General features: G+C 43.4%; 1 protein-coding gene across 1 annotated transcript; it reads left to right on the plus strand.

Moving 5' to 3' along the window:
- Nucleotides 1-6152: 6152 nt before the first annotated feature.
- On the plus strand, nt 6153-8633 carry LOC115537494 (uncharacterized). Its single transcript, XM_030349464.1, has 7 exons — nt 6153-6353; nt 6514-6816; nt 6925-7088; nt 7267-7410; nt 7508-7742; nt 7857-8155; nt 8277-8633. Exons 1-7 carry the CDS (start codon nt 6221-6223, stop codon nt 8631-8633), a joined length of 1635 nt encoding a protein of 544 aa, XP_030205324.1. The 5' UTR covers nt 6153-6220.
- Nucleotides 8634-26577: the final 17944 nt, after the last annotated feature.

The following is a 26577-nucleotide window of genomic DNA, read 5'->3' on the forward strand; positions in this document are numbered from 1 at the left end:
TTTGTGGTAAACTGTTGTTTTTTTTCTAACCTGTGGCGCATCAAACAGGGCAGGCCACCTTTCTTTGATCTTGGTGATGCTCAGTTGAAGACTGACGACATCCGGTCTTCTATGAGCAAAAGTGTTGGACATTAATGCACTGACAGTCGCCCTCTCCTTCTTCTTTAATTCAGACAGGATTTTGAGTCGTTGTTGCTCTTGTTGTTCACTGTTTTCTCCTGATGGATAATGTGGGAGATAAATCACTTCCCCTTTGCGTGCTTTTTTTACATTTTGGGCTGGTTTCCTCTCACCAGGACGCTTGTTTTTAAGAGAATTGCATGTAAATTCAGGAAATCCAAGATTTCTTAACTTGGACCTATAATTCTCCATTTTGTACTTTAGGGAGTACATCCATCCAATCCACCCGTTGCGACTTCCAGGTTCCGTTAGACATGGGTGTTTTTGGACCAAGGCTTCTGCAATCTGTCCAACCTGAAGGCCTGTGGGATAGGCTGTGTAACTGTACATATAATCTGCCAGCTTCTCCATTATTTCAGACTTGACCCGGGTGTTGTTGAGGACAGTGCCATCTTTAAAAAATTGTACTGCCTCTGCTGCAACTGAAAAAGGTGGAATCTCAACTTCACTTGGCCACATTGCTCTACCAGTGTCTTTTGATGACAGTGATGATGTATCTGACTGGTAGTCTGCAGAACCAGAGGATGACTGTGAAGACAACATTCTTGAAGTGGAACTGGAAATGTCACTCGCATTGTCTGCAACTTCCACATTTTCAGTCTCTGGTGTGGTCAATGTGAGCACTACGGATGGAATAATGACCTCTTTTATTGTCCCCTTATGTTTAACCTCGTTTGGTGAATGAATGGTGAAGAAATCCCCAAAGTCTTCATCCAAGTAATGAAGGGTGAATTCTTCATGGATCTGAAAAGTGTCTTTCACAGTCTCATGCAATTGCTCCACTGTATTTGGGACCCCAGATGACAGTGTGAGTTTCTCACTATGATGATCAATGATCACTTTCACAACAACAGGGTCCATCTGTACAAAAACAAATACAGTTTAGTCTTTTAACTGACCTAATACTGGACAATAATGTGTCGTTTCAAACTGACCATGCGTTTCCCTCCCACCCAGTATGGTGCCAGGGGGTATGTATCACTAAGTTGCTGTATGTTCAACAGTGTCACCTTCCCAGAGTGCTCCAAAACAAACCCCCTAAAATGTTTATAATACCAGCTGTTGAGCAACTTAACAATGAAATTTAGATCACTGTCTACAATCACAATTTGTGAAATCTCCACAAAATTGGGCAGACCACCAGTAGACCCATGAGGCAGAATCATCCCAACTGCATATCTGGTTCCATGATATGACATTGCATTTGTCAGCTCCACTGTGGTTTGTGTTGGGTATACTTGTTTAAAAGACTCCTGAATGTCCTCATGCAGCAATGCCAATGGAACATTGGTTACTTTACTCACACACAATGAAGGTTTCACAGCATCAGCATGTAAATGATATGCTACCATCATCTGGTGCTTTGTGGTGAGAGAAAGTAGAATGTTTCTGAAACAGTTTGCGTGTCTGACAACGCGTTTGAAAAAACTATGCTTCGCCTCGAAGCGCATGGTCCAGACACAAACCAAAGGTCCAAAGCATTTTATCAGGTCTGGATAATGTTCCAAAAAATGGAACTTAGGAGTTAACTTAAAGTCAGGAAAGACTTCCAATAGTCTGTGGCGATGTTCAGAAATCAATTTATCGAGATAACTAATACTGTCCTCTGTATGAATAGGGGATACCACGAGTTCAGTAATGTATTTTAAAGTCAAGAGGACTTGCCATGCAGGTTCATCGAGTGGCACCTTTGCACCAATTATAAATGGTAATAATCTTAGTAATGTCCAATACTCATGTGCGTTTCCGCCGATAGATCTGCGAGAACAAAGATTAAGTGGGATAGGTTGAGGGCGGTCAGTTTTGTCAGTCCAATTATACGGAAACTCTTTAGACTGTTCAGTTGTGACAGAGTGAAATACTTCTTCTTTACAAACAGTTTAAAACACAGTGCCAACTCCAATGGTATTAGACCTTCCAAAAGGTCAAGGAGCACATCCGGAGGGTAGCCTGTCACGAAATGGAAATACTTCAATTTTTCTGTTAAGGGAAAAAACCTTCTTTACACCGTAACAATGTACTAGGTCTGGGTTTTCCTTTACAGACTGAACATGAGAAGCATAGTTCTCCTTAGTTCTTTGAGGAAAAAATCCAGAATGGACCTCTTTTTGTTGGTAGTCTGAGTGGTCCCCGATACAAAATCTACAGACGTAATGCCCAGTAAAACTTTCCACCAGGCCACTCAAAGAATGAGCTCCAAGGTTATCTGCCGAAACACAAAAAACCGATCCGCTGATATTCTTACCAATGGCTGGGAAAAAAATGCCTTCTTCCTCTAACTTAGCCAGGTCAGTCAAGACAGGCTCCCTGACAGTTTCATAGCCATATTTCTTTACATCAACAGCTTTGCAAAGAAGTGCCAAATTAATTGTTGTTAATTGGGACCTCAATTCTGAGGGATGTTTGGGATATTCTGAGAAAGCGGGCGGGAATGGCCATACTGACGACGGGCACGGCACAGCCGATTGTACTGACCTTCAACCTGACCGTAAGTCAGGTTGAGTGAAATTCTTAGCTCTCCATCTATGAAATTCATTTAATTTAAAATGTTGACCATCTTTAAAGGATGAAAGGTGTGACCCACTGCCTGAATGTCTTGTCAGTATATTATTTACAATATCTTTATTGTTTAGCAGTTGCTGTAAAGATTGTAAGATGGGCACGTATTGAAAGGTAGCACTGTCGAGTGGATCTAATACATATTCAACTGGCTGAATAAAACGGAAGTTTTCTTTAAAGTATTTACCCCTCTGGTACTTAGAATGAAAAGGACCATCAGGACCAAAGGCTTTAGTTAGAGGATTACAGAGTTGTACTTTTTCTTCTAACTCACTAATAACACTTTCGTCAACAGTGCAGTTATTCTTTGCCAGAATGTTTCTCACTAAATTTGGAATGTATTGAGATGACGATGCACATATAAACTGGAGCTGTTCCACCAAGTCATCTAAACATTTACCTGTGACATTATGAATGCTTTCTAACTTTAACAAGAGAGATCCAATTATTTCCTCATATGCACCGGTTTGTTCTTCGCTATCCAAATCTGCAGTATGATCGAACTCAACATCATCAATTGATTCCAGTGAGGAAGTATGGCTTCCATTCTGTTGAACACTGGTAGAAAGTTTTACAATCACATCAGCCTTGAAGTCATCACACGAGTGAGATTGGTGCTTTCGACTTCTGTGAGTAGCATAAGTGCCATATATGTTTGTTTTAAACTCACAGCCATCAAACACACACACTATTGTTTCTAGCCTTTTAAGATGAGAATTGATGTGATGAAAATAATCTTTAGTATTTGGAAATTTGGAGTCACAGATTTTACATTTGAAGGCTATCACATCTTGTTGACTTTCAGTTTCCTCTGATTTGTGAGCTCTGGTCAAGTGTGAACGGGGCCTGCCCGTAATTCCGACGCCTCATTGTTCCGACGTCTCAATGTTCCGAAATATTTCCCATTAGATCGACATGCCACTATTCCGACGGTTCAATGTTCCGAAAACGAAACCCATTGGTCCGAAGGTCCGTTAGTCCGACTTTTCAAAAAGGAGGCGCATCAGGCCGATGGTTCAATATGCCGAATAGGAAAAATAGTTTTATACCTCGCTCGCTCCCTCTCTCACTCTCACTCTGTGTGTGTGTGTGTGTGTGTGTGTGTGTGTGTGTGTGTGTGTGTGTGTGTGTGTGTGTGTGTGTGTGTGTGTGTGTGTGTGTGTGTGTGTGTGTGTGTGTGTGTGTGTGTGTGTGTTCGTGCCCGTGTTGAGAATTAGACCTCCGCTCTCTGTCCATGGTGCTGCAACACCGTGTCGAAATGAAGTGAAGCGTTGTCTTTTTGCCCTCCAAAATTCATCGTGAACGTGATATGTAGGCCTAGGTTGTATTTTGGAGACAGAGAGAGAGGGAGAGGGAGCGAGCGAGGTATGGGGCCTGCCCGTAATTCCGACGCCTCATTGTTCCGACGTCTCAATGTTCCGAAATATTTCCCATTAGATCGACATGCCACTATTCCGACGGTTCAATGTTCCGAAAACGAAACCCATTGGTCCGAAGGTCCGTTAGTCCGACTTTTCAAAAAGGAGGCGCATTAGGCCGACGGTTCAATATGCCGAATAGGAAAAAGAGTTTTATACCTCGCTCGCTCCCTCTCTCTCTCACTGTGTGTGTGTGTGTGTGTGTGTGTGTGTGTGTGTGTGTGTGTGTGTGTGTGTGTGTGTGTGTGTGTGTGTGTGTGTGTGTGTGTGTGTGTGTGTGTGTGTGTTCGTGCCCGTGTTGAGAATTATTAGACCTCCGCTCTCTGTCCATGGTGCTGCAACACCGTGTCGAAATGAAGTGAAGCGTTGTCTTTTTCAGGGTTCCCGCGGGGTCTTAAAAAGTCTTAAAAGCATTGAATTTATGAATTTGGAATTAATACCTTAAAAAGACTTGAAAAAGTCTTGAATTTTGATATCTGGGTCTTAAAAAATCGGCAGTATAACTTCTCCGTAGCGCATTCTCCTCAAAAGTCAAAACACCGGAACCAATAATGAATGCAACGCTTCCGCGGGTCCCATTTATATTTCCATGGTTCCCGCTTCCCACACGTCACTTTGCTACAGTACACCAACAACAAGCCAAGCAGAAGTGCGCAATTTTTTTTTTGAACGTTTGTTTAGGTTATCTAGCGACCCATCTTATGCTGGGGTTATGGGGAAATGTAAGTTTAATGACGCGTGGCGAGATAAACAGGCATTTTGCCACTGGTTGAAACCGGTGGACAAAAATGTTTTCGCGGCTTTTTGCACCGTATGCAAAAAAATTATTCAGCTTGGTACGATGGGCTTGAAGGCTTTAGAGTCCCATGCCAAGTCGTCCAAGCACATTTCTTCTATAAAAGGGAAATATCAAACTCCTTCCATCGCCGGAGTGTTTTCTGCTAGCGTTGGCCAGCCAGCTGTTGTGCCTGAATCAGAAGCAGAAGCAGATAACCAGCCAACTGCTAGCACTAGCAGTGATACAGCAGCCCCTCCAGTTACGACGACTAGAGTGGATCTGCGCACATCTTTTGGGTCCACACCCACTATGAAGGCAGAGGTGTTGTGGACTCTTAATACCATCTCCAAACACCAGTCTTACAATGGTAATGACAGTATTTCAGAGCTGTTCAAATGCATGTTCCCAGATTCCGACATCGCTACCACATTTACTTGTGGTCCTGACAAAACGGCGTACATAGCCAAGTTTGGTTTAGCTGTCTATATAAAAGAGGAACTGGTGTCCCAAGTCAACAAATCGCCGTTCGTTCTGATGTTCGACGAGAGTCTCAACGAGACTACGAAAAACAAACAGCTGGATGTGCATGTCCGCTTCTGGAACGAGGGACAGGTTCAGTCCAGATATCTGGGCTCCCAGTTTATGGGACATTCCACTGCACAAGACCTGCTGTCACATCTCAAAGTAAGCATGACCCTTTTTACTCTACTTTCCTTAACAATGTTTGTTTATGTGTTTATGTACTTGGCAGACGCTTTTGTCCAAAGCAAATACCGTATTTTCCGCACTGTAAGGCGCACCGGAGTATAAACCGCAGCAGCTAAATTGAATGATGTGTACATATATAAGACGCACTGGACTATAAGCCGCAGGTGTTTTAATGTTTAATTACCATTAGGGCTGGCCCGAATGCCATTTTTCAGGCTTCGGATACTCGTTGGTTTTTCCGAGCGATTAATCGAATACTCGTTCCAGAAAAAAACACCACCAAAAATAACATTAATAATCCCTATATACTCCCTGGAACCGATTATGACAGTATCTGCATATTTTGTTGAAGATTTAATAGCTTTTTACCGTTAATTAGTAGGCCTAAGTAGGTTGAAGTTCCTTAGTTTTTCCCTGTGGAAGCGAACAGCTGTTGTTCCGTTCCGAATCAAGTGTGTGTGTGTGTGTGTGTGTGTGTGTGTGTGTGTGTGTGTGTGTGTGTGTGTGTGTGTGTGTGTGTGTGTGTGTGTGTGTCAATATGTGATGCTCACCTAGTCCTCTTATTTTGAGTAATGAAATGCAGCCCTTTTTTCAGGAATGTATGGACAAACTGAACCTCAGGAACTTGGTGTCTATTTCAATGGATGGGCCCAATGTGAATTGGAAACTCTTCGACCTTTTCCAGAAAGATCAAGCTGAGCAGTACGGAGGTGAGGAGTTTATAATGCTATTACTGTGTGTGTGGGTGAGTGTTTCTGATCCATTAGTAATTATAAAAATGTATTTTATTTGTAGTGCACTTAACATTGAATAAACACTTTCAAAGTTCTAATTTGGTTTCTAATATCAAGTTTGCATTGAAACCTTTAGGTCTTCAGCTCGTTTGTGTGGGAAGCTGTGGCCTACACACGCTACACAACTCCTTCAAGTGTGGGTTCACTGTATGGCAGCTGGACAAATTGCTGAGAGCAATGCACACATTGTTTCACAATACGCCTGCCAGGAGAGAGGATTACATCACCGTAACCAAGTCCAGTGTGTTCCCTCTATCTTTCTGTGCCCATCGTTGGGTAGAAAACCTTCCGGTTGTGGAGAGAGCCCTGGCAGTCTGGCCATCACTTCTCCTGTACATGGAAGCTGTGAAAACAAAGAGACTCCCGAACCCTGGAACAGGTAGGCCCTTCTTAAATGTGAATAGGTCTGTGACTGTGTCCTAACCCTGGTGGTGGTGTGGCCTTGTCATAGTTGAAATGTCTGACTGTCTGTATGTCTTTTTCTCAGCATCATATGACACACTTGCAGCAGCCATAAAGGATCCACTCGTCTTGGCCAAATTGCAGTTCTACGCAGCAATTGCCAGGACCTTCAATCCCTTCCTGAAAAAATATCAGACGGATGAGCCTGTGCTCCCATTCCTCCCCAAGGACCTGACCGAGTTGATGATGGTAACAATTTACTTAACGTTATAACCCCTGATTGGGCTCAATTGATCCATTATGACAAAATGGGGTTTGTGGTTAGGATGTGTAAAAAATAGTGGCTACATTGTGCATCATCATAAGATAATTTGATGTTGGTGATTAATGTTCCGCACCAGACATTTTTGTGTTTGTCTGTTGACAGAGTCTACTCAGACGCTTCATAAAAAGAGAAGTACTACACGATATCACTGCCCTGCAGCTGACCAAACTGGATGTCACAGACAAGACCATCTGGCTCAGCCCACAAGACATCAGCATTGGTCTAGGTGCAGAGTCAGTCCTTAAGGTAGTGTGATGTTTTCAAAAGATCATTTTACAAATGGTTAGGGTGAACCAGGTCATTGAAGACATGTTCTATATTCATGGCTAATTTCTCTCTCTAGAGAATCAAAGGTGCAGAACTCAGGGTGCTCGAGTTCAAGAGAGAGTGCATGCAGGGACTGAGTAACATGATCAAGAAAGTGCAGGACAAGAGCCCCCTCAAGTATCTGACTGTTAGGCAGATGGTGTGCCTGGATCCGTCAGTAATGTATAGAGAACCAGATAGAGGCAGGAATCACATGAAAGGGCTGGTTCAAAGGTTTCTCCAGGACAAACAGCTTACTGATACTTCTTTGGGTAAGAATAAGGCAAATTATAGGCCACCAATGAATTTATCCTCAATCTACTTTGCTGGTAATGCCCAATGATTTATCAATGTTTTTCTCTATTTTCTCATTTGTTTTGTCGTAGGGGATGTCATACTGCAGCAGTTTGACAGTCTCCTGTCCTTGGAGAGCCGGAGTGAGGACTTCCTCTCCTTTCAACCCATGCAGAAGAGGCTGGACATCTTCCTGAGCAGCGCCATGGAGCCTTATCCCGAGCTGTGGGCCTTCTGCAAGAAGCTGCTCATCCTCTCCCACGGTCAAGCTACAGTTGAGCGTGGATTCTCAATCAATAAAGAGGTGGAGTCTGATAACTTGGAGGAGGATACTGTGGTCACACGGAGACTGGTGTGTGACTTCATCATACAACATGGAGGTGTTACCAAGGTAAGATGACTCCTCTCTGGACTAGTAATATGCTGTTGACTTAAAAGTTGATAGAATCAACATAGTTGGTCTCTTGAGTTTGTCACTGAATCTGGTTCTCTTTCCCCAACCCGATACCCAGGTTCCACTCAGTAAACCGCTACTGGAAAGTGTAGCAAGGGCAAGGACAAGGTATCGTACCCATCTGGAGACCAAAAGAAGGAACAGGGAGGCAAAAGAGCAGGCTCTCAAGAGGAGGGAAGCAGAGGACTGTCTTGAGGAGCTGAAGGTTAAGAGGAGACGTGTACAGGAGGTATCTGAGGGTCTGGCTAGGGATGCGGACAAGATGGCTGAGGAGGCTGAAGTGAAGGCAGGGAGCAAGATGGCTGGCCTGATCACCAGGTCAAACATCCTGCGGAGAGGCCATAAGGAGAAGTTGGCAGAACTGGCTCTCCTTGATAAAGAGATCGCTGCTAAGAGTGCAGAACTTAGGAGTTGACTGTGATTATAATTTTATTTATTGTTGAGTTGATTTTCATTGTTTATTGTTCAGGAGTCTGTGCTGTTGGCGTGAGTACTCACCACTATGCTGTAATGTTCCATCATTCCATAATGCTTTACAGTCCACATTTTCACATTTGTTGAAATAAATTAACAAATTTTGAACAAACGTTGTCGGTAGGTCTGTGAAATAGGCCGTGAAATAGGTATTAATTTTTTATATAAGTGGTCTTAAAAGGGACTTAAAAAGACTTGAATTTGACTTGAACAAACCTGTAGGAACCCTGCTTTTTGCCCTCCAAAATTCATCGTGAACATGATATGTAGGCCTAGGTTGTTATTTGGAGACAGAGAGAGAGTGAGAGTGAGAGAGAGGGGGAGCGAGCGAGGTATAAAACTTTTTTTCCTATTCGGCATATTGAACCGTCGGCCTAATGCGCCTCCTTTTCGAAAAGTCGGACTAACGGACCTTCGGACCAATGGGTTTTGTTTTCGGAACATTGAACCGTCGGAATAGTGGTATGTCGATCTAATGGGAAATATTTCGGAACATTGAGACGTCGGAACAATGAGGCGTCGGAATTACGGCATGGCACCGCGAGGTATAAAACTATTTTTCCTATTCGGCATATTGAACCGTCGGCCTAATGCGCCTCCAGTTCGAAAATTCGGACTAACGGACCTTCGGACCAATGGGTTTCGTTTTCGGAACATTGAACCGTCGGAATAGTGGCATGTCGATCTAATGGGAAATATTTCGGAACATTGAGACGTCGGAACAATGAGGCGTCGGAATTACGGCATGGCACCGTGTGAACGCAGGCTACTCCAAGTTTTAAAGGAACATGAACAGTTCAAATTAATACAGGGCAGCAAATGTCCACAGCCAAAATGTCCATGTCTCAGTCTATAGTGTTTAAGAAGTCCCCCCTTTGATGATGCCACAAATTTGCAGAGCTTGCATTGCCATTCCATTAACGGTTACCTTTGTTAAATGGGGGGCAGCAGTAGCTCACAGGGCAAGGATCTTGCAACAAGCTGGTGGTGGTCTGGGTTCAAGTGTGCATTTCTGCGGCTCCAACAGTCATGCACTGTAACGTACAGAAAAAAAAACTCAGTGAGCACAATGAAAATCTCAGACAGCAAGCTGAGAGTTATAGTCAATATTTATAACTTTAAAAAATTAGGTATGCTTGGCTACTGTTACGACCCCTACTCGATCAGGGGGGAAAAGGGAAGCAACACACACAACCCGGTGGATTGGATTGTAATTAAGGTATTTATTGTAACCCAACAAAGGAACAGAAAGTAACAATCATCAGAAATGGGCCGCTAGGTGCTGTCAAACCAAAGAAACAAATATAACCAAAAGAGAACTCCTTCAAATAAAACGGAGCTACCTGTCTAATTACTAAATGAGAACGGTCCTAAAACAAATCCTAACTGGCTACTCTAGCACAAGGAAAACGGAAATACAAATGATCAGCACCCCTAAACCTAGTGTGGCTAAACAGAGATAAACCTAAATGAGTGCAAATGAACAACGTCAGTACAGTATTCTTACCCTGGCCCAAATCTGGGAACACAAATGTAACCTCTCAACGAATGCGACTACGCGCCTAGAATCTCTACAGGTGTCTGCCCCGCTTGCAAGACGCGATCACGCTTTTATACGCCTCCACGGCGCCGTCGCTCTCTCGTTGGTTCCGGGGACGGAAGGACCCGCCCACTTGAGCTGCTTTAGGGGAAAAACAGGAGGGGTATCGCATACAGAGGGAGGGGAGACAATGCGGTCGGCTGACGGCCGTAACATTCCCCCCCTTAAAATGGCGGCCACCGCCTATCAAAATACATTTTCTAAACTATAAATAATACCACGTTACTCCTTTTTCTTTATAACCTGGAAAGGGCATCAGCTACCACATTTTCACTCCCCTTTTTGTGTCGAATTTCCAGGCTATAATCCTGCATAGCCAGCGCCCAGCGCATGAGGCGCTGGTTCTGGTTGTACATGCGCATAAGGAACACCAGCGGATTATGGTCTGTATAAACCACTATTGGTAACGAGCTAGACCCGAGGTACACTTCAAAGTGTTGGAGAGCTAACAGCAAGGCAAGTGTTTCCTTCTCGATGGTGGAGTAGTTGACCTGATGGACGTCAAACTTTTTGGAGAAGTAACTCACTGGATGGTCAACCCCCCCTTCATCCTCCTGCAGAAGGACGGCTCCCGCACCCACCGCACTGGCATCCACCTCCAGTTTAAAGGGTGTTGTGAAGTCAGGGGCAGCCAGCACAGGGGCGTGAGTGAGAAGAGACTTTACACTCTCAAATGCGTGGTTACACTCTGCTGTCCAGACGTACTCAACTTTTGGGCTAAGGAGATTGGTTAGTGAATGCACCACTGATGAAAAGTTTCGGCAAAAGCTGCGGTAGTAACCAGCCATGCCGAGGAAACTGCGCAGGGCCTTCCTGTTACTAGGAACGGGACACGCCGAGATGGCCGAGACCTTAGCCTCAACAGGCCGCACCTGACCTTGGCCCACCCGTCGACCCAGATAAGTGACAGTGGCCTCACCAAAGTCACATTTGGCCAGGTTGAGGGTGAGCTTGGCGCTCCTGAGCCGGGTGAACACTTGTTCCAGGACCTGTACATGCTCCTCCCAAGAGCGAGTGTACACAATAAGGTCATCCAGGTATGCATTGCAGTTTGGCACACCTGACAACACCACATTCACTAAACGCTGGAACGTAGCAGGCGCATTACACATGCCAAACGCCATGACCGTGTACTCGAGGAAGTGATCCGGGGTGACAAATGCGGATATTTTGGACGCTCTCTCTGTTAATGGAACTTGCCAGTATCCTTTTAACAGGTCCAGTTTACTGACAAATTTGGCGGTGCCTAAATTGTCAACACAATCCTCCATCCGCGGCAACGGATAGGAGTCGGGGACAGTGACACCGTTCACCTTGCGGAAGTCTGTGATAAAGCGCGGGGAACCATCTGGTTTAATGCCGACCAGACATGGGGAACTCCACGGACTAGAGCTGGGGCGGGCGAAACCGTGTCGTAGTAAATACTCTGCTTCTTGTTTCATTAGCGCGCGCTTGACAGAGTTGACCCGGTACGCATGCTGCTTAATAGGCCGTGCGTTCTTAACATCGACATCGTGGGACAAAACCGAGGTCTGGGACGGAACATCACCAAAAAGTTCCGGGAACCTACCCACCAATGAAAGTAGGTTCTGTTGTTGGACGGGGGAGAGATGATCTAAGCGAGACGGCAGCTCCTGCAGCATCTCGGAATTAGATAGGCGAGCAGTTTGGGGATCAGCCGAACGGGGAACAAAGCTATCCTCAGAGCTATCCTCACATGACACATTTGCGTTTTCTTACGCCGTTCTGGGGTACTGATAACATAATCAGTATCACTGAGGCGATCTTGGATCTCGTACGGACCGGAGAATTTGGCAGACAACGACGAGCCGGGAACCGGTAACAACGCCAGAACTTTATCCCCGCTATGAAAATTTCGCTGCACGGCGCGCCGATCAAACCTCTGTTTCATGGCACCTTGTGAGGCCGCCAACATCTTCCGGGCAATGGCGTTAGCACCGTGCAGGCGCTCACGAAATTTACTAACGTACTCTAGCACGTTCGTCCCAGACGCGGTTTCTGTGGACAAGAACTTCTCTTGCAGAACTTGCAACGGGCCACGCGGTGTATGACCGAAGACAAGCTGGGCAGGACTGAATCCTAAAGACTCCTGAACGGCTTCACGGGCCGCAAATAATACGAACGGGACTCCCTCATCCCAGTTTTTCTCTTTTTCTATGCAATATTTACGCAGCATCGACTTTAAAGTTTGATGCCACCGTTCTAGTGCGCCCTGCGACTCCGGGTGGTACGCACTAGAAACAGCGTGCTGCACGTTTAATGTTTGGAGCACTTGGTTAAATAGTTTGGATTGAAAATTAGTCCCCTGGTCCGTTTGAACCGTGCGCGGGAGTCCAAATGTGGAGAAGAACTTTGTAAGACCCTTCGCCACCGAGCTAGCAGTAATCTTACGCATGGGGATGGCCTCGGGAAACCGGGTAGCAGCACACATTATCGTCAACAAATATTCGTTACCGCTTTTTGTCCTCGGCAACGGACCAACACAGTCCACTATCACTCGATCAAACGCCTCACCTATCACCGGGATTGGATGTAGGGGAGCCGGTGGTACAACCTGGTTTGGTTTACCAACGAGTTGGCACACGTGACAGCTGCGGCAATATTTCACAACATCACCTTTAATCCCGGGCCAAAAGAAATGTTTTAACAGTAGCTGGTACGTTTTGTTGACCCCCAAATGTCCGGACCAATCACTTTCGTGCGCCACCGATAACACGTGCGTTCTATACTCCGCAGGCACAACTACCTGGGATACCACGCCCCACTCGGCATCAGCGGCTACAGAGGGGGACCATTTGCGCATTAGGAGATCCTCCTCCATGTAATAGGCTATCCGCTCGTCTGCTGCGCTGCTGTTACCCACCACCTTCGAGAAACACTTTTTCAACGCCAGGTCAGCCTTCTGCGCCTCACTTAGGCGAGACCGACTCACTGGGAGAGACGGACGGTCACCGACCGGTGCGTCAGAACCCCCAGGCCCCGCAGCACTGTCATTACGGGTGTCAACCACAGTTTTTTTTTCATCACCATCTGTAAAGCTTGACATGAGCACCGTATCACATAAAGATATCTCATTTTCAAGCATCTTTTCCTTCTGTGTTCTCTTTCGGGCTCGTGCACGAGTAATCACACAGGCTGAATACCGACCGGCTTTTCCCTGATTTACCTTCTCAGACTCGATGCGCTGGGGCGCATTTAACACCTCCAGCGAAGGAGTCACCTTTCCTCCAGCTATGTCGTTACCCATCAGGAAACTAATACCCTCAATAGGCAACTCCGGACAGACAGACACGGGGAAATAGCCGGTGATTAGCTCAGATTGAACAAAAACACGGTGGACGGGTCGGAGCATATACCCCATTTCCACCCCCCGCAACACAGAACCATATCCACATGCCGACTGGTCTGAAAACGGCAGGACGGAGGAGAGGATTACTGACTGCGAACAAGCTGTGTCCCGCAGAATACGCACTGGACGCTTGTTGGCAGGATCACAAGCCAGGGACACCAAACCATCAAAAGTGAAAGGCTTAAAACACTCTTCGAGGGTGTCGCCGTCACTGAAAGTTTGAGGGGAATTTGGTTCTGCCTTTATTAACCCTATTCCTTTAGGAGGAGCAAACTGTGTGTTTCTCCCACTTTCCTTGCCTTTACGAGTTAAACAGTTTGCTATAACGTGTCCAGTTTTGTGACAATAATAACACTCTCTGTCATCCTTCTGGACGCTGTTACTTGTCTGTCCAGAGGCAGAACTCCTCCTCCCATCAGAAACGCCGCCAGTTTGGGGCCCAAACGCAGCTTTGTGCGTGAGCACGTACTCGTCAGCCAGCACGGCTGCACAGGAGAGAGAGGAAACCTTCTGTTCATTTAAATAGACCACAATACGATCGGGCAGACACCTCTTAAACTCCTCAACTAACACCATCTCTCGCAGAGATTTGTAGTCTGCCACCTTACACGACGAACACCACTTATCAAACAAAGTTCCCTTCTCCCTGGCGAACTCAACGTACGTCCGATCCGACGTCTTTCTACAGGCACGAAACTTTTGCCGATATGCTTCCGGTACTAGTTCGTACGCCCGGAGTATGGCTGATTTTACGTGCTCATAACTTAGGCTTTCCTCTACCGGGAGCGCAGCAACAGCATCCTGAGCTTTGCCCTGTATTTTGCACTGCAACATCAACGCCCAAACCTCGCTGGGCCATCGCAGAGCCGAGGCGATGCGTTCAAACGCCGAAAAATACGAGTCGACCTCCACCTCTCTAAATACCGGAACAAGTGCCATATTTTTATTAATATCAAACGTAGGAGCAGACCCCGTTGATAAGGAGGCGGAAGGCTCTGCATCGACCACCACGCCCCTTTTCGTCTGAGACGCCAGTTCCAGCTCGCGGATACGCACAGCTGTCTCTGCCTCTATCTCCAGCCGCTTAATGTCCAGCTTGAGCTGAACCTCTCGGTTCTGAGCTCTTTCCTCGGCCTCAAACCGGAGGCGGGCGAGGCGGACCTTCAGTCTGGCCTCGTGTATAGAGCTTGTGCTCGTTGACGAGAGAGGATCGTACCTGGGCATCGTGACGGGAGTTTTTGGTGGCTCCCCTGCCAGTACCCCTTGCACGCTCTCGCGGCTGTCCTCAGTCGGCCCTGCCGGCACCGGCAGCATGACAAGCTCCCGTTCCAGCAACTCGGCAAGTACCAACCCTTGAAGATCCCTCTTAAGGATCTGCCGGGAATGCCCCACGTTAAAATGGGCTGCGATTTGGAGGAGATCATCCTTCCTACAAATACTGAAGCTTTCATAAGATGGGTCGGCCAAAAACCCACGCAAATCAAACCCCGTCGCCATACACGCAACCAACAATCAAATAATCGTCCCAACTACGCCAAGGGAGATACAACAGATACACAATCCCGGGAACCCTTTAACGGGTAAAAGATCCCGGACGAGCCCCCACATATGTTACGACCCCTACTCGATCAGGGGGGAAAAGGGAAGCAACACACACAACCCGGTGGATTGGATTGTAATTAAGGTATTTATTGTAACCCAACAAAGGAACAGAAAGTAACAATCATCAGAAATGGGCCGCTAGGTGCTGTCAAACCAAAGAAACAAATATAACCAAAAGAGAACTCCTTCAAATAAAACGGAGCTACCTGTCTAATTACTAAATGAGAACGGTCCTAAAACAAATCCTAACTGGCTACTCTAGCACAAGGAAAACGGAAATACAAATGATCAGCACCCCTAAACCTAGTGTGGCTAAACAGAGATAAACCTAAATGAGTGCAAATGAACAACGTCAGTACAGTATTCTTACCCTGGCCCAAATCTGGGAACACAAATGTAACCTCTCAACGAATGCGACTACGCGCCTAGAATCTCTACAGGTGTCTGCCCCGCTTGCAAGACGCGATCACGCTTTTATACGCCTCCACGGCGCCGTCGCTCTCTCGTTGGTTCCGGGGACGGAAGGACCCGCCCACTTGAGCTGCTTTAGGGGAAAAACAGGAGGGGTATCGCATACAGAGGGAGGGGAGACAATGCGGTCGGCTGACGGCCGTAACAGCTACTATTACAGTTTTTCTCAGTCGCTTTGGGGCATTTCTCACATCACTATTAAGATTTGCACAAAAGTTTATGCATTTCTCTAAACAATTTGTTCAAACTGCAAAACCTAGTGGATAACCTGCAAAAGCGTGTCACTTGCTCAAAATGGATAGTTCATTCCTCAAAAGCAAGTATTCATGTCAATGAAAGTGTCAGTGTCGTCAAAATGAAAAGTCCTGACACCATTGTTTTGAACAAGATAGTCAAATGGCTTTGTCATGCTTTCATTATGACAGTTTACTCTGTAAATGTTTTCCAATGCAAAAGGGTCAGATCTTGGTGACACTACCTTAAAACAGCACTATATACTATTTACACAGCCATTTGAAAACTACAGTACACTTGCACATTACTGTATTTAGTGTGGTAACTGACTACAAGACACTGAATATGTATGTTTCACATTTTTACTGCCTATGCTCTTTGCAATTGTAATTTGTTCACAGCATTGTGCAAAAGAAAAAAATACACCCTTATTTACAACAAACGTAAATTCCCTTTGGGTAGAGCTCTGCACAACTGTAAACAATATTGCAGTACATATTGGAACAGATGGTTTGACAACTAGTTCAACATTTTTGCATGTAATGACTCAAGCAATGAAATGAGGACTATTAGTTTTATAGGGAATGACTATTCAGCCTACACAAGTATAGTTCATTTTCACTGACATGAAATAAGCAAATGATAATTTTATAAAACAACAGAGAATTGTATGAAAGCAATTGATGCATGGACAAAACATTTGGAATTTGTTCGAAGGAATGAGAAACTGCTACTATGATGTGCACATATGACTAAATGTTGTGGAGGTTGAACAAACTGTTCAAATCTGTCAAATCTTAATAGTGATGTGAGAAATGCACCAAAGCGACTGACAAAAACTGTAAAGAAAAACAACTTACCTCTCCACTCTTCTTGAACAGTTGTTTTCAATTCTGTAAAGCAGATTTTGAAAATATGATGAATGCATGATAAAACTCATAACCCCATGCCATTTAATTCCATAACAACCAAACATACAAGTCACTATGAATTGCACAACGATAAGCATGTGGCAACTTATCTTTGCCATTACATTCCTTATTTCTCTGCTGATCAACACTAGGAATGGTAACTAATACATTGTAAAAAGACACACTGTGTTAAGTTATTTTTTCGTTTTGGCAAGTAGCCGTGTAATTCGCTCCATGCACAATATGGCGACCGTTGGCGTTCTGATCTGAGTAAACGCGCGAGCACTTACGGTCTAAACATCTGCAGCCCTTTGCACCAATAGAACGTAAGTTCCAACTTAGGCTACGATGGACGTAAATTGCCCCTACGTTCGACTTTACACTCTACTAAAAAAATAGCAGTTGCACCAAGCAGATAGTTTCAACGTAACGCTAAGTTCTAACTTATATTTTACACCTCCCCACTAGTTGGTGTAAGTTGCATCTTATGCGATAAAGACCGTTAAATACGTTAAAAGATGGCTATTCGTTTCAGGGGCACTCCATGGTATAATTTTCTAAATGCCCTGTCCATAACGACAATACAATTCCTTCTATTTTCTTAATCCTACAACATTTGGCTAAAATGATTGTAATACCTCATAAGATAGGTAATGCACTTGATCTAGATGCAATTTGATGTATCTCACTACCTACGTTAACTAACGTTAACTGCACAAGCTAAGCTAGCTAGTGTGTATATAAAAGACAGCCTGGCGGCAGTGCATTTCTTTTAAGAAATTGTAAGTTTTTAATTGTACATGTATGTGTTACAAAGGGAATTCTCCTCTCTCCCTCTGCATAGCAAAGTTTATTCTTATTATAAATCTCATACCACTTTCAAAATTATGATTGGCATCGCACCTCATGGTGCAGCCAACAGCTAACCGCAGCATGAAGGAGCTAGCGTGGCTGGATAACCAAACAAAACTCTACAGATGCTTGCCTCACGGATGTAATACCAAATGAAAAGACGCGGTCCGAACCACAAACTCACAACCAACTGATATTTCATGCTTATGTCTGGCTTCTGTGACTAAGAAGGCTTATTGTCAAATATGCATTTGTACAGAATTACTTACGGTCAGGTTGAAGGTCAGTTCAATCGGCTGTGCCGTGCCCGTCGTCAGTATGGCCATTCCCGCCCGCTTTCTCCGAATATCCCAAACCATCAAGGAAGGAATGACGTCAGTTCCGCTCTGTTTACTTGATTTTTTTAAGTTGTTAGTTTCGTCACCAATATAATTGAGTTGACTTCTTTAATAATTGCACTTATTAAAACTAATTGATATTTGTAGTGTATTCTCAAAAAAAATGTTGAAATGTACACATATTATTACAAATGATTTAAACCATGTAATCTGTGAGTCAAGTATTCATTTATTTTGGTGAAGTAAACTTAATGTTTATATGGATATTTTACAGAAATATTCATGCTGGAAGTATACTCATGAATTTTGATGTAGTCAACTCAAATACTCTTAATGATGATATTCAACATTTTTATTAAATATTATTGTCACATTTACTGTCTCCCTGAATAATTTTTTAGAGTGTTTGATTGATATCCAGACATTTTTTTGCGGAGACACAATCCTGTTCCCCACTTGTATTGGAGTGGACGGCGATTTCTACTTCTGGGCCACATGAAATGACGGACCCCCGTCCACAGCCAGCTTAAACAGCTGCAATACCAGGCTTGGCCTCTGAGCACTGGTGGATTGCGGAAGTATGCGTCGCTCCTGGGGAGTAGGGTCTATCTGCAGCTGGAGCCACTTGCCAAACACGCCCATTGCTCTGCCAGACACGCCCATTGCTCTGCCAAACACGCCCATTGCCAAACACGCCCATTGCTCGTTCAATGGTGGCCATTAAGGATGAGTCGGTCGCGACCATGGTCGCGACCTATTCGTTCACAACGAACGAATCCCGAACGTGAACGACAAGAACTGGTTCCCCAAAACAAGAGCACTGGTTATTTGATTCCTTTTTTTTAACATAAAACAAAAATATGGTCACGTAAATAAAATATACAAACGAACAGAGCTTCGTCTCAACGCGACCTTATATGGATTGAGTCTACAACGTTCTCAAAGATTCAGCCAATGAGAGGTAGCAATGGTGTTGCTATGGCACCTGGGTAAACAAATGACAAGGTTAACTAATGATCGCTGTAGGCTTCAATATCATGCAAGCACTTCATACGTTTTATTTTTATTTTGTTGTACAACACGCATGCTTTAATAAAGTATTGTTTTACCTACCAATACGAGTCTTGTTTGGTCTAATATTAATAAGCAGTGCTTAGAGCTACTTGGAAGACGTCATTTAATTCTTACTGCACCGCTTTATGTATTAAGGATATTTATGAAAAAAAGGCACGTATGTGCTTTATATATGCTTAATATTTACACTTAACCTGGGTAATTTTGCCAGAAGATTAGAAAGTCAAAGTAGTAGGCTACATGCATGCATGTTGAACATTTATTCAATCATTTTATTGACCAACAATATCCCGTCACACTTGATATGGGCCGAGTTGTTCGGCGCCAAACTTAAAGGAGAAAGAGGGGGGGGGGGGGTCTTGAAGTCTATAACCCAAGCAACCATGTAAATCCTTCCACTGTCAAACATATTTTGCTCGAATTTGCACGCTTTCTCTGTCTGTCGTATCTTGGGTCATGCCATTCGACGTGGGGCCACTCATATATCCCCCTACATTTCCGAAAATTGACTTGACCTGTTTGGCAGAGCAACGGGCGTTTCTGGCAAGTGGCTCCGGCTGCAGATAGACATACTTGGCATAGGGCGCTCATATGACGTTAAGCATTTCCTGGCGCATAATGTGACGCTTCAGAACCTAAAACCCCGCTTCCCCCCGTTGACACGACAACACATAACCAGCGTTTTCAGAAATCTCCACTTTGGCCGGAGTTTTTAGAAATTATCGTTTTCTGTGACAAAAACTGCGTTTTCGTGTAAATGAGAGGCCAAACCGTGTGGAAATATCTGCGTTTTCCCATTCGTGTAAACAGGGCTTCAGAATCCCAATGTGTTCACTGAGGGCTTTCATCAGGGGGCGGGGCGGGCCGATTGATCATGTCAATCAAAATGGGACGCGGACGCAGGTTAAGGGCACGCCCACCAACAAGAAAAAATGCAACTCAGGTCAAACTGCCTTCAGCACAAGACGGAGGAAAGCACGACTCGTACGGCTAAGAACAGGAATGCAGCTATCTTTCCCTGGGTGAAACGAGTGCAAGGCGAGTCTGGTAAAGTTTTGTGTGAAGTTTGCTTGAGTCATTTTTCCATTTCACGGTGAATACGACGTGAAACGACACAGACAATGCGGTGACAATTGCTGTGCCTACTCTTTGTCTCTGTCTCTGTCTCTGTTGCTCTCTCCTCTCTTTCTTTCTCTCTCTCTCTGTGTGTGTGTGTGTGTTATTGTCAAAGTTCCAATAAATCTCAAATCGGAAAACATTTATTGGTTTGCTTTTTTTATTAACAATACTTGTACTTTTAATTTCCTTGCTCAAGTACACATAATATCAGAAAAATACCTTTGATACTTAAGTGCAATTAATATCAGATAGTGAAAGACTTTTACTCAAGTCGTATTCTATTGGGGGCCTTTTACTTTTACCAGGGCCCTTTTCTGGTAAGACTCATGGCTTTCAGGTTCTTCCACCACCTTCTATTGTTGTGTGTGTGCACACTCACACACGTGTGTGTCATAGAGTGTGTGTCTGCCACCAAGTATAAGACATACGAATACATCTATAAAAAGACCCAAGCGGATGAAGATTTTGGCAAACATATTTTATTTATTTTTGTCACTTAGATCTTTATTGACAGTTTTTCACAGTAACATGACAACATTATATCAACATCAACAAATGGAATGGCAATATAAATTAAAAAAACAAGAAAAAAAGAAAACAAGAAAAACCTGCCTGTACCTTCATATTCTCATATCCTGAGTTTTTAATTATCTACTACTGTTCCAATCAAATGTCTTCATTTTGAGTCCATTTTTCCCATTTACAGTCGAATTGTGTTTCTTGAAGTCTCAGTTTGTGTGTCAGTTTCTCCATTACAGCTATCTCTTCAACATTAGTAAACCAATGAGTCTTCGTTGGTGGTGTTTCTTTACACCAATGTCTGATGATAGCTTTCTTGCTCGCTACCAGCAGTATTTTTATCAAATATATATCACTCGCAATAATATTCTCTTCCTGAAATGTACATAGATAGAGCACCAAAGTACTTTTGGGGACCTCATATCCTAGTATTTGCTTTAATACTTTACAAACCATCTCCCAAAATACAGTTATTTTCTGACAATTCCAAAAAACATGTGCATGGTCCACATTGTAAGACCCACATTCCCGCCAACATTTCTGACTCTTGTTAAGCTGCTTACTTTTCACTTTTGGTGTTATAAAGAAACAAATGAGATTCTTCCATGAGAATTCCCTCCAAGTTCGTGAACTGGTGGACGAGTGATGTACCCTCCACATATCATGCCAATCTTCATCTGAAATTTGTACATTTAGTTATTTTTTCCATTTCGTCTTAATATATTTAGTTGAATGTTTGTCGTTAGTATTCAAAACTCTATACATTGCCGAAATTAGTCTTATGTTACTTTCCTGATATGCTTTTATTATGATTTGGATGACACCGTTCACCTCCTTGGGAGAATCTGACCCGATTTCCCTTTTGAAATAGTCCCTCATTTGAAGGTATCTATAGAATTCATGAGCTCCCAATTCATATTTTCTTCTTATATTTTCAAAACTCTCCAGCCTCCCGTCTTTTACCAAAACACACCAAGTTGTTATTCCCTTTGTTACCCAGTGCTTGAATCCTGGATCATACAATGCAGGTTTGAAATTTCTATCATGTGATACCCATTTTAATATATCAATGTCATTCTGAATCTTATATACTTTCAAAATTTTAAACCATAGACCTAGCGTGTGTACTGTTGTTCGGTCCATTTTATTTTTTAGTTCTTTGTATAGTTTGTTATCTCCAATGAAATGTTGAATTGGAATTTGGTTTACTTCTCTTTCTATGTCTTTCCATTTTGCTCTAAATTCTGACCTACACCAACAGTACACAGGTCTCAATTGAGCAGCATAATAGTATTCCTTTAATTTTGGAAGACCCATACCTCCTCTCTCTTTCCTTAGCTGAAGAGTTTTGCATCTGACTCTAGGGGCCCTATTTTAACGGTCTGAAACGCAAGTGGGAAAGCGCAAAGCGCAAGTAGCTTTGTGGGCGGTTCTACGGCGCTATCGCTATTTTACAGGCGGATAAATGACGCTTGCGCCATGGCGCAAGCGTCAAAAGGGTTGGTCTGAAGCAGCCTAATTACCCGTAGGTGTGGTTTGGGCGTAACGTGCAACAAACCAATGAGAGTGCCAGCTCCCATCCCCTTTAAGAGCCATGAGCGCATTTGAATCGGACGAGTTGATATTCTGACAGCGCGTCTGCAGTCTCCGATGAGACAGATGCACATGGATTTGCAAATGGCTTAGTTTATTGCCAAATAATGTGGCCTAATTCACACATGGAATAAGGGGTTTTCTTCCACAACTTCAGAAATACTGAGTCCTCAAATAAATTTCGGCAAAGAAAACGTATGATAGGCTAACATATGATATGCGGTAACTGTGGTTCTATTTAATGATATACGCAATACATTATAAACATTGTTTCTTATCAGTATTGTATGCTATCCTAATATGCATGTTTCCCCGCGGTAATAGACATTGCCATTGATTGTATTATGCGTTACGTGTTTAGTTTGCGTGTGTTTAAACAGAGCACACACGCGCGCCCGCATTCATTAATTCTTTTTAACACTCACTCGCGGTAAAACAATTTTTTTCACGATCAAATAGGCCTACTCATCAATCCTAAAAGTTATGGGCATGTAGGCCTACACGATGTCTGTGTCAAGAAAATATGTGTTTGCTGTACGGTGTTTGCAGATGCATTGATTAAAAAGTAGCCTACAACTTATTACCGCTGCATCAGCTGTTCTTTCCCAAATAATTTACCAAGAATGTGCGGCTAGGTAGATGAGAGAAGCAAAGTGTATGGGCGAGGTGCACAAGCAATCCGTATGCATCGCATGCGCATGTATGCTTGCGCCCTTAAAATAGCATCTGAACAACGCGCCACTGACTTTAAACCAGGTATTTCCTGGTCAGTAGCGCAATGGTATTCAGAGACGGCAAAATACCGTTTGCGCCAGAACACGCCTCCTTCCGCCGAACCGCCCCTTGGGGCGCAAGATCATTCCCTAATTTACCGGCGAGTGGCGCAGGTGGCAAAAGAGCGCTCTGCGCCAGTTGTAAACTAGCAACGACACATGCGCCAGTAACTAAGTCACTTGCGCCGGATGCAAGATAGGGCCCTAGGTCTTTTGCCCCCCCAGACAAATCTGGAAATCATTTGTCCCAATTAGCAAATTGACCCCTGGGGACCTCTATTGGTAAAGATTGGAATAGATAGAGAAATCTGGGCAATATATTAAGCTTAACTATCTCAATTCTTGAGTTTAGACGGGAGGGTAGACCATCTTGCTATATCTTTTTTTATTTCTTGATCTAAATTGTTATAATTTGCTTTATATAGGTCGGTGGAGTTTTTAGTGATCGTAACGCCCAAATATTGAATTGGCTTTAGGTTCCACTTAAGGTCATATATTTCCATGATCTCTTTTGGTGGGGTATAATTCAACGATAAAATCGGTGTTTTGGAAGCATTAATTTTATATCCTGACAGATGGCCATACGTGTGTAGTAGCTTCATCAAATTAGGGAGCGACGTGTTGGGTTGTTCGAGGAAAGCTATTAAATCATCAGCAAAAAGTCCCAATTTATGTTCTATACCCTTTATCGTGACCCCTTTAAGTTCTTTATTTTGTCGGATTGCTTGAGCTAAGGGCTCAATAAAAATCGCAAACAGGATCGGCGACATACAGCATCCTTGTCTGGTCGATCTCTGTAGATATATTTTCTTGGACAAACTTCCATTTATTTTAATTCTAGCAGAGGGTTTTTGATAAAGTGTTTTAATCAATTGTACTGATTTAGTATTAAATCCGAATCGTTCCAACACCTGATAAAGGAATTTCCAATTCACACAGTCGAATGCCTTCTCCGCGTCAATGCTAACCAGTACAGTGCTTTGTTTCTCTCTTCTTGCATTGTCAATTATTTGTAGAGTTCGGCGTATACTATCTTGGGATTGTCGGCCCGATATGAATCCTGTTTGATCTTCGTCAATTAATTCTGTAATGAAGGTATTTATTATTTTAGAGATAATTGACGTATATAGTTTATAATCTAAATTTAGTATTGAGATCGGTCTATAATTTTCACATCTATCCTTATCTTTGCCTGGTTTTGGAATGACTGATATAATTGCTTCTGCCCATGTTGGTGGTGTTTTGTTTTCTTTTAGAGTCCAATTAAAGGAAGTCTGGAGAGCTGGTAGCAGTTCCTCCTTAAAAATCTTGTACCACTCTGCAGGATATCCATCGCTCCCTGGAAATTTATTGTTTTTCAATGATTTTATAGCATAAATAATCTCTTCCCTTGTAATGTCTGCTGTTAATCTTTCATTTTGTTAAGTGCCAATCGATGGTAAATCCAATTCGTTTAAAAAGGTTCTAATTTCTTCCTCGTTCACAGCAGCCGGTTGTGTATATAATTTTTCATAGAACCCCCTAAATACTCTTTCTATATTTTCCGGCTCGTCTATCGTCTCATTGGTGCATGTATCCTTAATTGTATGTATGGTATTAACTGCTTGTTGTTTTCGTATACGTTTTGCTAGGAGTTTAGTTGCTCTTGGGCCAATTTCATAATAATTTTGTTTCATAAATATGTTATTTTTTCCATATTCGTCCATTAACATATCATTCATCTTAGTTTTGGTATCCCTCATTTTTTTACATATATTCGGGGTTGTTTGTCTTTTGATATTGCTGTTCCAGTTCTCTTCATCTTTAAGAGTGGTTCTGGTACGCCTCTGCTTTAAGTTTCTTTATTTTAGAGGTTTTAGCTATTACTTTCCCTCGAACAACCGCCGGCAAACATATTTTTATTAGATTTTATATACAAGAATTGGCTTTTGGGCCCAGGCGAATTGAAACAAAGTGTGTACGTCCAACATCGGATGGGACCCGACCAAGTCCACATCGATGTGACTTCACACTGGGGAGAAACCGCAGCTTGGTCCAAGCGCAGGTGAATTTAAACAAAGCATTACACACCTCAGTGTGATGCAACACCGATGAGGACTTGGTTGAGTCCCATCAGATGTTTGACTAATTTGTTTAAATTCACCCGGGCTCCGACAAAGCTGGGGTTTCCCTCCTGTGTGATGTCACATTGATGTCGACCTGGTCGGGTGCCATCAGATGTTGACGTACATACTTTTTATAAATTCACCTGGGCCCAGACAAAGTATGGCCCTCAAACATCGGATGGGTCCCGCCCAAGTCCACATTGATGATCGGTTGGGTGCCATCAGATGTTTGACGTACATACTTTGTCTGTACAATGGTGCAGTAATACATTTTATGGGGCTTTTATTTTTTTTATTTTTTTGTATGCTATTATTATTATTATTATATACATATATATATATTATTTTTTTTACAGGACATGCATCCAAGGCCTGAGGCCCTTCCCCTCAGCCTGCTGTGTGGCCGTCTTAATGTCTCCCAAGGGGTTCAGGCCTGAAGGGCGGCCCAAAGGCTTCTCCTTCTGATCGGTCTGGACTTGGTCCGGGGCGGTCTGGCCCTGGTCCGGGGCGGTCTGGACTCGGTCCGGGGCGGTCTGGCCAGGGACGGGGTTCAGGCCTGAGGGGCGGCCCAGAGGCTTCTCCTCCTCCTGATCCAGCAGGGCGATGGTACGGGTTTCAGCCCAGAGCTCCCTGAGTCCCCTCAACCGGGTCCTCGTGTTCCCCGTGACCTGGGACAGGTCCTTTCTGAGGGCCCTGTCTGCTGTCGGAGTCAGTGAGTCGCTCAGTCAATGTTTCGTGATTATGCAGACACATTAAACTCAAAAGATAAATGCATACAATACAGATAAAGGATTTTTAAGGCCGATAGATGAAACAAATATTTGGTGATTTAAAAATCCGATATTCCGATATATCGGCCAATATATATATAAAAAAAAGGAATTCCAGAAACGCCTAACAAAACATAAACAGATTTAACTAACATTGGTTATTTTTAGTCATTCATGAGTCCTCACTAAAATAATAAGGTAATGCAGTTTAAAAATAAACTTTATTTTATTATTTTATTGTCACAATAGAAAAGTCAAAATACAAATTTATTAAATTTCTCATAAATAAAATGTATTACAAACACTTAAGATATGAAAATCAATGTCCTTTGAACGAAAACACAATCACTGAAAAAATATATATATTTTATTTTTTTTAATATTAATTAATCTGCCGATACCGATAGTTTGGAAAATGCCTAATATCGGACCGCCGATATATTTGTCGGGCTCTAACACACACACACACACACACACACACACACACACACACACACATACACACACACACACACACACACACACAAGCAGGTACAAACACACACACAAACATA

Source organism: Gadus morhua, chromosome 23 (assembly GCF_902167405.1).
Source record: "Gadus morhua chromosome 23, gadMor3.0, whole genome shotgun sequence".
In the NCBI taxonomy this organism is placed as follows: domain Eukaryota; kingdom Metazoa; phylum Chordata; class Actinopteri; order Gadiformes; family Gadidae; genus Gadus; species Gadus morhua.

Excerpts from the sequence above, each read along its gene's own strand:
- LOC115537494 (XM_030349464.1), top strand. The coding sequence starts at position 6,221 with ATGCAGCCCTTTTTTCAGGAATGTATGGACAAACTGAACCTCAGGAAC. Across the intron at positions 6,817-6,924 it reads ACTCCCGAACCCTGGAACAG|CATCATATGACACACTTGCA; the intron begins GTAGGCCCTTCT and ends TCTTTTTCTCAG. Across the intron at positions 7,089-7,266 it reads ACCTGACCGAGTTGATGATG|AGTCTACTCAGACGCTTCAT; the intron begins GTAACAATTTAC and ends GTCTGTTGACAG.